Genomic DNA, 15,738 nt, shown 5'->3' on the forward strand with positions numbered 1-15,738 from the left:
TTTCCTTAATGCTAATATATAATCTTTTAACTACTTAAATCATAATATAATTTGATATCTTTTAATTTAAAATATAAATATAAATATATTTAATTTTCTTAACAAATGTGTTGAAAAACATTATAACAATATCTTAATTATCAAAAATTGTATATAAATATTTTCACTAATTTTGTAATTATTAATGAAATTAATGTTATTATTTTATAAAATGAAAAAAATTATATATATATATACTCAGTTATATTTTATAAAATGAAAAAAATTATTTCAAATTTTACTATTTTATAGTTATATCTCTCATTTTAAAATAAAACATTGTATTTAACTAAATATGATAAAATTATTTTAAACTGATAAATTAATATATTTTATTTTCACAAACATTAAAAATTTATGCTAGAAATATAATATGTTGGTAGAACGGGTTAACATTAGTAAATTAGATAATTCATGTATAAAATTAACTTATCTTAAACTTTTATATATATATAGTTATTATCTTAAATGAATAAACATAAAAAAATATCGATAAAAGAAATCTAGCGCTTTGAATTACGGATCAATATCATAATAATTGAATAAAAATAATTTTAAAATATATATAATACAAAAATAGCAAATATATGTGATGATTTGAAATAATCAATTAACTTATAGCACGAAAACTATCAAATTGTTATATTTAAAATAATTATATATAAACATTTAAATATATAAACATGAAAATTAATACCCGCACGATTGTGCGGGTCCAAATCTAGTGTAACACTTAAACAAGTGGTCTCAAGCACATTTTATTCAAGTCACAAACACCTCAACTAGTCTTGTAGAAACCCTTCCAAATCAGGCAAATTGGGCTGAGAGCTCTAAATTGAACAAATTGACAGTATATAATATATTGTAGTAAATAGAAGAAACTTATAAAGCCATGTTTAATTCTCAAGATTAGCACATGCTAGGAAATATACATTGCTACTAACTCCTTAAATTAAAAATAAAGATTGAATATTGTGAACTGAAATAAATGCATGTTCGATTTTTTTACTTTAACTTGTTGTGTGCTACGGATTCTAATATCGTGAAAAAGTGGTGTAGTGCTCTTTATTTAGGAATGTCCAAGCATAAAACTTGTGGCATGAAAAAAAAAATTCCTGAAGAAATTTTATGGGAAAGAAAAGATCATTCTCGGAATAAAACCTCAGTATTAATTACATTCCAGTAGCATTGTACCATGGAATATGCTTCTCTCCAAGATTGTATTTAAATGCAAACATTGAATTTTTCAGGTTACAATTGTGGAGAATGAGATGTATCAAAGGTGAAAATGCATTACAGGGCAAGATCTCTATTGGCAGGAAACCATTACTTGACCTTTGCATCTCTTTATGCATTGTTTTGTAGTGAGTTCTCTGCCAAAGGAGATTTGCCCGGTAATTCTTCTGCGCTAATAAATCAACTAATTATATGTGATCAACCGATCAAACTCAGCACAGAAGTAAATTCTATTTTTCTTTGTTTTTGTGTAGCATTGGTTTACGTTCATCCGGGTGTGGAGATATCTATTCCTCTTTGTATGAATATAGAAGGTGAGACACATTTTAACGAGAAAAAACTTCAATTGAAGTTATTTTATTTCCTTGTTTTCATCCATTTTCTTAGTGGCTGTCTTCTTGCTCTTCACACATTGGATATGCTTTATGCTCAAGCCAAGGTCAGTACGGAGAAACATTGCCTTCATCACCAACAGTTACTCATTACCTTATTTAATACTTCCTCTACTCGTAAAAGATAAATATTTAAATTAAAGGTTTTTTGATGAAGTTTTTAATACAATTTTATAAGTTAATAATGGTGAATTGTAAAATTTCAAAACATTAATTGTATTTTTTAAAATACTATTGGTTTAAAATTGTGAAAATAGGTAGTTTGGAAATAATACATTTATTATCAAAATTTATCATGTTTTGTTAATATGGGTAAGGACACATAAACATACATCTTTTAGAAAAGAGTAATATATTTTTGCTATAAGTTATGCATTATACAGAAATGCTAACAAGAGCAAAACCATGTATTACTTAATACCCACTCTAGAATATAAAGCCCATTACGAGAATAAATATGAACAAATGTAGGGAAGAATGCCCAAAGGCAGCGGCTCGCTTAAATGAGAAAAGTGAAACGTCCATCGTTGACGAGGAGACCCTCACCGAAAACCATACTTGCAAAACCTTTTTTTAACACACCATACTTGCAAAAACCTAATATAATTTTCAATTAAGTGGAAGGTTCTGTAAAACAAAGCTAACAGATATTTTCTCTCTAAGAAAGTTAATTTACTTTAAACACTTTTAACAAAAGGGAATTAGTTCTGCTCAAGTCGTAAACATTGCCAACAACCAAGCTTCAGCAGCATCATAGATTATACTTACTAATCTATAGGATTACTTTTGAGTATAAAATCATTTGCTATTAGTGTACAATGTTCCCTTAGTATTTTTTGTGTTTATTTTATTAAAACAATGAGAAATTGTATTTATCTTTAAAACCATGTTTACAATAAATTCATATAGTTGTAAGGGAGAATAAAAGTTACGCAAGCTTGAAGCACGTAAAACTAAAGGCGGAAAGTTTTGCAAAATTTCATCGGATTGCAAACCATAGCACGAGACCATGCTCATATCTATTGTCTTAACATGCTTCAAAGAGATTAAAGCCTGTTGCGTACATTCTTGTCTATGATTCAGTGATGTATTGGGAGGCTGAAGGAATATCTCCATGTCGCCTTCTGTTGCGTATTTTTGTGTATTTAAACTCACTCTATCAAACTAAGAGATCCCTAGAACAGTATAGCTTCCATTATGACATACATGATTAATGTAGCATGAATCATATATGTACATTAGATTAATCTTGCATTTGCAGAATAAATAAGTTTAGGGGTAATGAAAATACTTATGGTAATCTAGAAATATTGGTTGGAAAAAAGTACAAGAGGATAACAAATATCTAGAAATATTGAAATCATAAAAATAATTCATGACATGTTGTACAGGAACCACGGCGAGGTTTTAGGAAAATTCAGAGTCTAAGAGATGCCAAACAATTAATCCCATTTCTTAAAAATATAATATTCCATGAGATAAGCCACCAATAAGATATTTTAATGCAGTCAACCTATAACATATATAAATATAGGTTGCCAAATCGTGGCTATATAATTGTTGAATTCATTTATATTGTAGCCGCATTGCTTCACGCATCAATACATTTCAATTTCTTGAAATAATCAGCAACTTTCCTTGTCAAAACTTATGAGATAGTTGGTATATTTTATGTTTAGCTAAAAATATCTAAACTTAGCATATTGTTTCTTGGTCAATCATGGATCTCTTAGTGGCACTTTCTATTAATTTGTGTGTGTGTTTAATTAGTTAATTACATATAACTTCTACAATAATTATAAAATTATAATGTTTTTAAGATCTGTGAATTGAATGGATTCTAGCAAGTTGTAGATATATGGCAAATCGACAATAGGGGCTGCGTTTGTTTTTCAAAATGGACAAAATGATGAAGATGACGGCAATAAGAAGCCAAGTCAACACGCGAAATGTTCATACCACTTGTTTTTTTCATTGTTGATATGAATAAACTATTTATCTGAAAAGAATCTTGTAACTATATAGGTATTTTTTGTCCTGTAAGGCGAACAACACGCATCACAATACTAAAAGGGGATAATCTCCAATTCTATATGTCCACGTCAGCATAAATAATTCTCCAATCAGAACATTTCGTTTTCGGGTTGGGCTTAAATTTTTTTCTGAATTGACTTATGTGTGTGGGTTTCTTTTGATTTGGGATTGGGCTTTTAGATCATCTAATAATTAGAACTAGGTCTACGACGCGGAGCTGAAGTCGCGTGTCTCTTCTCGCCTCCTCTACCACTTCGTCTTCTCTCTTCTCCTCTGCCACTTCGGCTTCTCCCCGTAAACCATTTCGACTGAGTTTTAATCGATCCATCAATACTCCTTCTTTATGGTTTCGTTTCAGCTCTTTTTTTCCTCCTTCTTTATATACTGCTTTCATTCCTGTTTGCAAATCAAAACCCTAAAATCGCTCAAACCTCGATCCATGGCGATGAAACCAAATGGAAAGTCAATTGTCTCCTCCGATTACGACGACAAAGTCATGTTCTTCAAAGATGTGTCACTGGGTCACCACGAATCTCAGTTGCGATTTCGGCTTATCCATTTCTGGGAGGCTTGGAACCCAATAAAAAAGACGCTTATTGGGTTGGAGATGCTGCTCATCGACGAACAAGTACCTAGATATATAGATCTTCCCGATTATTTACTTAGAGACGTTCCTTGCTTACTTATTTAGGTTGTGTTTATGTTTTTCTTTGCATGGAACAATTATTCAAGGATTCATCTCCCCAGGACGTATTGAAAAATATTTGCCTGAGATGAAGCGAGGGTCTGTCTACAAACTCAACAACTTCTATGGATCCATAAACAAGTCGGTGTTCCGGGTTTGTGATCATACCGCGACCGTGTCGTTCTCGTGGAATTCAGAACTGTCGGTTCTTCTAGACTGTCAGACTCCTTTTGATGAAGACAGTTTCCGGTTTCATTCTTATGAAGAATTTCAATCCAGCTGTTATCTCAAAGGAGACCTCTATGGTAATCTCTGCATGGCTTGATGATTAGACTTAGTATGTAGGCTTTCTTGATGAATGAAGTTAACGATTTGAGAATTTTGGTTTGACTTAGTCGTACTCTGGAGTCAGTCTTGAAATAATCTCTCCATTGCTTGATGATTAGATGTCGTATTTAGGCTTTCTTGATGAATGAAGTAAACGTTTGAGAGTTTTGGTTTGACTTAGTCGTACTCTGAAGTCAGTCTTGAAATAATCACATTTCTTGGTTTGACTTAGTCGTTCTCTTAAGTCAGTCTTGAAAGAATAAAATTTTGATGAAAGTAATTCATTTGTTCGGTTTGTAGCGTTAGGTATCAGAACTTGCTACTCTCAGCTCTTGAATATTATTGATTTGTTGAGTACTTTAAACTATTTATTTTATTATTTTTACTTACACTCTTCATGAACAATGGTATAGATGTTGTTGGCCACATGAAGTTGGTTAATGGCCAGAGTATCATTGAGGCCTGTGTTCTTGACGAAGTGGAGATAGAAAAGGTGAGGCGTGTTCTGATTCATGTCCAATCACATGAGTAGGTTTTCATAATTTCTTAAACACTACGTCTCTCTACTCTTCTTAAACCCTCAGAATCGTTTTTTTACAGTGGACCTGTGATGAAGGTTTACTTTTGGGATCAGGCTGCAAGAGACTTCCGCAAAAAGTTTAATTCGTACGAAAAAACACCCACCGTGTTACTGGTCACGGCCGTTAACGCACAGACTCTCGGAGGTACGGATTTCTATCTTTAATATAGGTTTATTACAGTTAAGTATCTGCAGTTTGTGTTCTTTAATGGATTTTTCTTGATACAATAGGTACTCTTGCCCTCACCTCAATGTCCTCCTCGCGTGTATTTATGGACTACGATGTCCAACCTACTATAGATTACTTCGGCTGGTAAATATTAATCTGTTTTGCATTTGCTCTTTATCTAAATGAAGTACTCTTTATCGCGTTACATCATTGCAGTGGCTGACTGATTAATAATTTCTACTCTGTCTCAGGTTGGGCTCTAATCCAGCTATTGCTGAGCAGGTTAATGCAGAGGTGGTAACTAAACGTGAGGCAATGACTATAGGGGAAATATTCTCCTACATCAAGCAGGAATTTGCAAAGGTAAAACTCAATCTATATATGTCTAATCAGTAAGCAAAGCTTATCCGCTTATACACTCTCGCAGGATGCTTTTTTTGAGTGCACGGCTACAATCGATGACGTCGTCCATGGCTCTACTTGGTACTACATTGCGTGCAGTGGGTGCCATACTAAGGTTACCAAACGCCCTACTTCGATGATTTGTACAAACAGCAAGTGTGGGAAGGTTAACGTGGCCAGAGTTGCATAGTAAGTACTCTCGACTGGATATTCAATTGCGGTTTATTGGTATTATCTTCTGATTCTTTCATAACATGTACCGTTCAAAGATATCAGTTAATGACAACAGTGACCAAGCTTTCTTTGTACTACTTGGTGATGCTGGTCGTGAGTTGACTGGGAAGCCTGCATCAGAATTAGTTAGAAACTATTTTGAGGTAAATTTTCATCCAACAATGTTCTCTAAAGTATTGACCTGATGCTGTTGTACTTGAATGTCAGGCTAACGGAAATCAAGAATGTAACCATGAGGCGCCTGTCCCGGAAGCTTTGATCAGCACCATCGGCCAAAGACACAAATTTTGTGTCAAAGTGACAGAGCACAACCTATCTGGCAAGACCCGGTCTCTTACTGTGACCAGCAGCCACAGTATACTCGGAGGAAGACCACACTACTGCAACTTCGGAGAAAACATTCAAAAGCCGCCTTGGTTCTGCAGAGGGGAGTAAGAGGACTTGTGACAGTGATGAGATAGAGGAAGCTAAACGCTTTAAGCGTGGGAACTAGAGCTTCCGTACGTCTACTAAAACTTGCATGGTTCATTGCAGATCAAGTATTTGTTTCCAGTTTTTAATTGGCTCATGACTTCCTTTCAGTTAAACTTTTCAGAGTTTTATTTCTTTGCAACATGTTTTTAATTTTGGATGATTGCGAGTTGCTAAACATGTGTTATTCACTATTACTCTGCTTTTAGGATCACTCTACTTAGCTAAATATTTAGAAATCTATGATTATTACGATGGTATAGTTTGAGGAACATATATGACAGGTAAAACTTACATCCGCAAAGTGTAAATCAATTTTGTCAATGCATGAAATCAAAAGATTGCCTTATTTTCATATGCGTGATGGACAAGTAACGTAGAAAGATATTTTAATTAACGCTTCTGTTTTTGATATTCAGAGAATCTAATTCAATAAATAGGCAATATTCCTACTAATGCGTTTATGGCAAGAGTATCATTGAGGCTTCCGTTTTTCTTTCAAGATTTACATGTTCACTTTCAAGTTGTGTTTCTAAGAGTATCATAAAACCCCAACGGAAGAAACACAACTCTCTGTTTCCCATTTCCCATCTCTATCAATATTGAAACCACCATAGGAACTGCATACCAAGCTCTAACCAACCCAATACACCGAAAGACTGCGAAACTGTAAGGAATTCTATTACAAGCCAACAAAATACAAATCATAATCCAGCTCTGAAACTAACAATCGCGTTTCTCTTAGGTTTGAGGTACAAGAAGAATGGAGAACCCACCTCAACCACTCCCTTTGGAAACTGCAGGTACAAGAATACTTTTCTGTAGAAAGTAATGTTTTTTTAATGGAGTTGAAAATAGTTCATATAGTATAAGTAACGATACTTAACTCCATCGACACAACACTTATAATACAAACGGCTGTCACCAGTTTTTGTTTTTAAGCATCAAATTTATCAACGTTGATTGGCTTGACAGAATTTTTTTGAAAAAAATTAATGTGTTCTAGATTGTTAAAAAACTGTAAAGAGTTTTGGAGAATCTGGGGAGTGTCTGTAAATGGTTCTACTAAAACCATATAAAACATGCAAATATTTTTAAAATTCAAAACTCATATATGGTCTTACTAAGCTAATAAAATTGAATTCAATTATATTGTAGTATAATTACATGATCAAGCTTATTGTAAACATATAAATATTTTTGGACAACATGAACTTATATAATCTAATACGAATTATAAAATAGTGTTTAAAAAGGTTTTGAGTTATAACAAAAATTTAAGAAGTTAATGTAAAATCTAACATACGATCAATGCAAATTATATGATTTGGCTAATCCAAATAAATTGGCTGATCTAAATTATTAGTTCCAAAATTATGTATCTAAATTATTAGTTCCAAAATTATGTATCTAACTAAGATACAAATTCAAAAACATATAAGACATTTTTTATATACAATTACCTAGGCAATTTAGAATTTATAAATAAATAAATAAAAAATACAGTTACTATCAAGATTTGAATTTTGGTCACCCCAATTTATAAAATAACTTGGTTCGGATTAGGCGATTTCTTCATAAAACAAATGCCCTAAGAATTTGCAAATTAATTATATTAACATCTACCAACCTATTCAAGACTTTTTTTTGGACAAAAAAAAATAAACAACTTCCTAAATTTTATTCATCCAGAAACTTCTATCGGGATCACACATAAAAGAAAGAGCGCCCACTCGGATCACGCAACAAACCCAAAGGTGTGTCATTACTCTGAAGATATATTATTTTCTACTCCACAAACATACTATTTTAAATTATGAATGTATTTTGTAGTCAATAAGATATGTGATCCACCCACGTTCAAACTCAAATATTATGATTGTAAGTTTAAATGGATTATAACAATATATTCTTCATCAGTACCTATTGATTAGCCAATTGAGTTATGTAATTTAATCATATAGGTGGCTGTGACAACTGTGACCTTTATGGTATAACCTCTTTTCAGGCTAAAAACATTATTGTTCCTCAATGTCTTATGCTTATATTCTCTTAAATGGATCGCTTACAATTTAACCAGTGAGCCACAAAAATGCACGAGGGATGAGAAAAGCCATCTTGCTATCCAAACGAACGTCATCCCTGCCACAAGGTAACTATCTCTGTCAACCATAAAACACTTAAGAAACGATTACATAAACTTATACGTCTCATCTGCATATGCTATACGCATAGGTCTACATGCTCCACGAGAATCCCATGGCTTACACCCAACAAAAACGGCGAAGAAAGGTACATACTTTAAACTAATATTTTAAATCAGTGTCGAGAATGAGCATGATAATTTAGAAGCCAATTCCAATAAATGTTAGCTAATTCAGATGATAAATTTTGGTTGCCAATAACCTTCAATGCGGATTTTTAAAATCATAAAAGAATTTTTACTTTATGAGTTTTTCAAAATTAGTTGTTTTGTGGCCATATAAATTATACGTGCTTCTGGTCCTACATATTAGAGGCCATAAAATTTATACTATAATTCTTACCAAATATTAAACGGTTTTAACTATAAAATATTATACACACTATGTCTTAACAAATTAAACACGTTTAACCACAGATAAATGCTCCACATCTAAAGCCGAAGATAACCCCATCGTAGAATGCACAAAATGTGGTGCATTAATGTGGACTTCGGAGAGCACTGGGAAAGACTCCAGAACAGGTGAACCAACATTCACAATTTGCTGTAACCATGGCCAAATAAAGCTTCCACCGATCAAGCAACCGCCAGCCCTGTTAGAAGAACTTCTTCAGTCTAGATGGTTTTAAGATATCATCCAAGTCTATAATTCTGTACTGGCTTTCACCTCCATTGGTATGAAAATGGATTATAGTGTGGTGCATGCTCCCGGACCTTATACTATACGGATCCAAGGTCAAACCCACCGTAGAATTGGCTCGCTTATACCACGACAACGTCGTCCCCCCGAATATCTCCAATTTTATATATTTGATACTGGCAACAAAGTCAGGAACCGTTTAAACGCGATGGGCCAAACCTCAACCGAAGGTAATCTTGATGAGACAACCTTAGTGCACCTCATCGAGATGATTGACGAGAATAACTGTTTAGCTAAGCTTTTCCGACGGGCACATGACTACTACGAAGGCAGCGGGCAAGAGTTTAATATTAGGTTGCTCTCAGATAAAGGGAATGGTAAAGAATACGATCTTCCGAGTACGAGTGAGGTCGCAGGCCTTATCGTAGGGGATATGTCATCAACAATTGGAGTAAGAGATATAGTGGTCCAATTCCAATCTGACACTTTGCAGCAGAAACGTGACGATCACCCTCTATACATGAGCCTCCAATATCCTCTTCTCTTTCCATATGGTGAGTATGGATTTCACCCCGAGATCCCATTACATCTTGAGACGGGCACATCGAGAACAAGGCAATTCCTAACCATACGCCAGTACTACGCTGCTCAGATACAGACACGTCTTAACCAGGGGATGACATTGGTTAAAGGGGGTTGTCTCCTCCATCAATATGTTGTGGACGTTTTTACGGCAATCGAAGAAGATCGGCTGAGATGGGCGAGGAATAATCAATATGTTTTGAGAGCCGAGCTCTACAGTAATGTACTCGATGCTGTTAGCAAGGGCGACACCGATGCTAAAATTATTGGTCAAAGGTTCATACTGCAGCCAAGTTCCACCGGCGGACCTCGATACTTAGTTGAGAAATACCATGATGCGATGGCTATCTGCAGAGAATATGGCAATCCAGATTTGTTTATCACAATGACGACCAATCCTAACTGGATAGAGATTAAAGAACATCTTGAGAGATATGGTGGAGACTCCCCCAATGATAGACCAGACATTGAATGTCAGGTCTGTAAGATGAATTTAGATCAGCTACTAAAGGCTTTCAAAAAAGGAACTTTCTTCAAGCCATACACAGCAGCTCTCCACAGAATGGAGTTAAAAAAAATATGCCTCCCTCATGCACATATATTATTGTGGTTTGGAAACTCTTCCAGAACACCAAGTTCAGAAGAAGTAGATGAGATTATTTCAGCCGAGCTCCCAAACAAAGAAGAAGACCCATAAGCTTATAATTTAGTGACAAAACACATGATCCATGGTCCATGTGGTGTCATTAATCCGAAGTCACCGTGTATGAAAAATAACGTGTGCAAAAAAAAGTATCCTCGGTCGTATAATGGCAGTACTTCGATTGACAAATCAGGGTATGTATTATATCGTCGCCGCCGTAATGAAAATGAGTCTGTGGTTAAAAATGGGTCAATCGCAAACAACACGTTTGTTGTACCTCATAAAATTAAGCTCCTAAAGAAGTACGAGGCTCATATTAATGTGGAATGGTGTAATCGTACAAGTGCAGTGAAGTACTTATTCAAGTACATAACCAAGGGTGTTGACAGAGCATCCGCAGTTATTGAAAAAGAAAATACGGCAACTACCTCTGACACAGTGGCTTCTGGTGAACCAAAGAAAAAAGTGATTAAGCAACGGAATGAGATCCAAGACTACATCGATGCTCGGTATTTATCAGCTTGTGAGTCTATGTGGCGGACTTTCACATTCCACATACACAAAAGAAAGCCGTCAGTTGAGAAGCTTATCATTCACTTAGAAGGCGAACATACCATCACAATTAAAGCAACTGATAACCTCGGTCGTGTAATCCGCAAACCAGGTATTGAGAAGACAACGTTTACTGAATGCATGGTATTATGCAGAAGGTCATCATTTGCACGGACATTAACTTATGTGCAAATACCAGAATATTTCGTATGGAACAACAGTACCAAAGTCTGGTCTGAACGTAAGAAAGGAAAAAACCATTGGGCGAATAGTGGTTGTCCATCCATCAGCAGGGGATCGATACTACCTGAGGATCCTCATTAATAAGATTAAGGGCCCTAGAAGTTATGACGAGCTGAAAACGTTCAACGACGTGAAATACCCTGACTTCAAATCAGTTTGCCACGCAAGAGGCTATTTGGACGATGATGTTGAATGGCTCGAGAGTATGTCGGAGGGTGCTAGAACAGCCACCCCATACCAACTCTGTGATATGTTTGTCACATTCCTAAACAATTGCTTCATTGCAAGCCCTAAAGGACTATGGGAGCACTCATGGAAATCAATGAGCGAGGACATACTTCACAAGACACAAAGGATCTTAGGCCACACAAATCTAGAACTGGATGATGAGACCTTTGAGCAATACACGTTAATCGAAGTGGAAAAGTTGATCGCGCATGTAGGACCGCTCATTAAATGATATTAAAGAGATGCCAAAGATTAAACATGTTTTGCTAAAAGAATTGGGGAACAGTTTTTGGAACCAAGAAATGGATTACGATGTTGCCGATGAAACACTCAGACATGACAGTCATTACAACTTACTTAATCCGAGCAGCGTGCGATTTACGAATCAGTCTTAGACTCTGTTGATAAAAGGATGGAAAACTATTCTTTGTATATGGCGCAGGGGGCACAGGAAAAACATTCATATATCAAACCATTATATCTAGACTTCGCTCGAGAAAACAAATCGTTCTCCCGGTTGCTTCTTCAGGAATAGCCGCATTGCTACTACCAAATGGAAGAACGGCTCATTCTCGCTTTAATATTCCTTTGAAGCTCGACGAAGATAAGCTCTGCAACATCAAACTAGGTACGATGCTGGCTGAACTCATCGAGAAAACGGACCTCATAATCTGGGATGAGGCACCTATGACGCACAATCACGCCTTTGAAGCACTGGACAAAACTTTGAAGGACATAATGTCTATGAAAAATCCACCCGCAAAGAATCAAACTTTTGGCGGAAAAACAGTTTTGCTAGGTGGTGATTTTAGACAGATCCTACCAGTAATTCCACAAGGTAGTAGAGCTGATACCGTCTTAGCTTTGATAAGTCATTCATATCTATGGAACAGCTGCCCCAAGTTCCCTTTGAAGACAAATATGCGAGTCAACCAGGACGAGATAGAGTTCTCTGATTGGCTTCTCAAGGTCGGTGAAGGTCAAACAGAATCAGGACAAGAAGATGAGGATGATGGCTACCACGACCAAATGATAATCGTCGACAACTCATTGGTCCCAGAGATTAAGGATGTCTCATTAAAAGAAGTTGTCGATGCTGCGTATGGTGATGTCAACAAGATAGAGGCCTCCCAAAGTTCATGCACCGATAAAGCTATACTAACCCCCCGAAATGATACAGTCGATGAAATTAATGCGTATACAATCTCCAAAACCGGCGGGGAGTCAAAAGACTACTACAGTTACGATAGCTTTGAGGTTTCGGAAACTCAATCTAACCAAAATGATACATTATACGCCATTGAGTATCTCAACTCCATGGAGTTTCCAGGATTGCCTTCTCATAAACTCACTCTCAAAGTTGGGGCCCCGATTATGCTTCTGCGGAACATAAACCAAACAAAAGGATTATGTAATGGTACCCGTATGATCCTATAGGCGAAAGAGTGCTTAAGGCAGATATATTTATTGGCTCCCACATTGGAAAAGAAGTTTTGATCCCAAGAATTGTCCTCTTGCATGGGGATACAAAGCTACCGTTCACTTTACGTCAACGACAATTCCCTATCAGATTGTGTTATGCAATGACAATCAACAAAATCCAGGGACAAGCTTAAAAGAGGTTATCCTATATCTTCCTAGACCGGTTTTCGCACATGGTCAACTGTACGTGGCCCTCTCACGTGTAACAAGCAAAGCAGGACTAAAAATCATCAAAGGGGAAGACTCACACAAACAAAAAGTGAAGAACATAGTCTACAAAGAAATCTTCAACCGCCTTCACTCCCATGAGAGTAAGTAAAATTGAAAACTCAGAATCTCATGGAAGGTTTCTAAAGTGGTTATCTAGCTAATAATTCACATTTATCTGCTATGCAGTATTCGAGGTACCACCAGAAATGAATCAGAATTAAAACTCCTTCCCTGATGATGGATACCTCACTACTTCCAAGTACGTCTCCCTGCTCTATTAACTAATTAATTGATTCCTAATACTAAGCTATGTTCACTGATTTATTTCAAAATAAATTTCAGGCTCTCCAACACGAGAATATTCATCACATCTATCATCATATTCGTCAAAAAGTCCACCATCTTATTTATGATTTTCGCTTCTTTGTTTTAAGACGTTAACATCTGCTCTTAATAATGATAATGACTATTTTGCTTCTAAACATAATTTATAACAAACTTAAATTTTCAAGAGATTTAGGTTATTATTTTTGTATGATTTTGTGGGTTGTGTTTTTGGTTTATATTTGCAAGAGTTGAGGTTATACAGAGAATACATAAAACTGATCGACAGTACTTTGGACAACCAAAAAAGTTTGACATATCAAACAAATAACAGCTTAAACATCATCACTTACGCGTTTCGGATTAAAATAGTATAAAATAACTCCAAATTATCGAAGATTATCACCTAAAATAATTAAGTTTAAAAGCATTTTAATCTTCTTCCCAATAACCAACGGTACAAGCTTACCGTTCTTCCATACATAATCAATATCAATGAGACAACAATTATTACACAAATTCAAGAAAACATTCCACCAATTCCTTCATACATATTCCGTCCCCGACACTACCCCCAGTTGATCAGCTTAGCAAGTGCAACCAACTTCCTCCCAGGTAAAAAAAAAAAAACCTATCTCACATACCAATAAATTCTCTATTTTTGTAACTTGAAAAAATTGTTCCCACAGATGTTGTTGGCCGAATATGCCTCATCCAAGGAAGTGATATATATATAACCACAACACAAATTCAAAGATCATCATTGGATTGCATTTAGACATGTACTAACATATCTACATCAGGGAGTTAAACCACATATCTACCAGAAAAAACCAAATCGTAATCGTCACAAGTATCATTCCACGGCTACATGAAGGTAATCAGCTAAACATAAAGTTTATGTCAAACTAAATACTTATAAATATTTCACTTTTACATGGAAACTATCACTCACAACTACACCATGATCGCGCTTTTACTTTGACAACGACACCGATATCATACAACGCTTCCAAAATAGGAATAAATGGCGAACCTAAGCCTGGTGGCATAACTCCACATGGGATCAAACAACAAGACAACAAATGACACCAGTCAACTGTTTTAATATTTACATTACTGCTTCCTACGTCAATGAAACCATTGTTTCAGTAAATACCAATAGCCATCGATAATACTTTTTCTTTTCTTATTACATTCAATAATTATTTTAATCCTAACACTGTTTTACAATTATCATAATTTAGATAAAAAAGATATTAATCTAATATGATATTCTACTTTAAAAATTTCATACAAAATTACTCCGGTCAAAGTGACTAATGGAGTGCAAAAAATACCACATATGAGGATCTTGCTTTAATGGTATAGATATCTTTTACAAATGGAGTGGAAAAAGTACCACATATTTATATAACCAAATCTGATTCAACCTAAATTATGTTACTATGATTTATTAATTCCTTAATCGCTTACGAAGAATAATTTTAATAAGTTGACTCCGAAATAACAGCTCTCTGAATACAGTTGTTTTGTATAAAATTTCGGTAAGTTTTTCATTTTATAATATAAACTATGTACAGCAGAAACTCTATAAATTAATACTCTTTAAATTAATACTTTATAAATTAATAAATTTCACCGGTCCCAACTTATGCCGGTTTAAATTTGACACGAACCGATAAAATAATAAGATAATATTTTTTAGAAACTTTTATGTAAATATATGGTTCCATCAGAATTATAAATTGGTAATTTATATATATATACATATTTTATATAAGTAGAACCTATTATTAAATTATTTGTTTTATATTCACAAAGGAATTATCTTTATATTTTCCTATCACTTAAAATATTTTTGATGAGATCTACTAATATTAGATCTAAAACCACATTTTATGTTCTATGCAATATATACTATATATACCAAATAATATAATAAAATTAAGATAAATGTCTAATCTCAAAAAATAACAATTAATGTCTATACACTAAATCAAATATTTTCCCTATTTTATAATAAATATATATTGAAGCAAGGAATCTAAATAAGAAAACT

The 15,738-nt window shown here is 34.6% G+C and overlaps 2 protein-coding genes across 3 annotated transcripts; both read left to right on the plus strand.

Annotated features, from left to right (window-relative positions):
- The first annotated feature begins 698 nt into the window (after positions 1-698).
- LOC111203798 lies at positions 699-14,200 on the plus strand. Of its 2 annotated transcripts, XM_048750258.1 has the most exons (4): positions 699-8,721; positions 8,805-13,453; positions 13,539-13,611; positions 13,695-14,200. In XM_048750258.1, exon 2 carries the CDS (start codon positions 9,450-9,452, stop codon positions 10,689-10,691), a length of 1,242 nt encoding a protein of 413 aa, XP_048606215.1. In that variant the 5' UTR covers positions 699-8,721; positions 8,805-9,449; the 3' UTR covers positions 10,692-13,453; positions 13,539-13,611; positions 13,695-14,200. The 2 variants fall into 2 exon arrangements, with proteins under 2 accessions (XP_048606215.1, XP_048606214.1); XM_048750257.1 differs by having other exon boundaries at positions 699-13,453.
- On the plus strand, positions 1,328-6,533 carry LOC111204178. The gene is made up of 10 exons (XM_048749812.1): positions 1,328-1,433; positions 1,530-1,589; positions 4,434-4,691; positions 5,127-5,206; positions 5,348-5,438; positions 5,525-5,606; positions 5,714-5,825; positions 5,890-6,030; positions 6,134-6,241; positions 6,306-6,533. The coding sequence occupies exons 1-10, from the start codon at positions 1,328-1,330 to the stop codon at positions 6,531-6,533; spliced, it is 1,266 nt and encodes a 421-aa protein (XP_048605769.1).
- Positions 14,201-15,738: the final 1,538 nt, after the last annotated feature.

The sequence above is a fragment of the Brassica napus genome, chromosome C3 (assembly GCF_020379485.1).
Source record: "Brassica napus cultivar Da-Ae chromosome C3, Da-Ae, whole genome shotgun sequence".
Classification (NCBI taxonomy): domain Eukaryota; kingdom Viridiplantae; phylum Streptophyta; class Magnoliopsida; order Brassicales; family Brassicaceae; genus Brassica; species Brassica napus.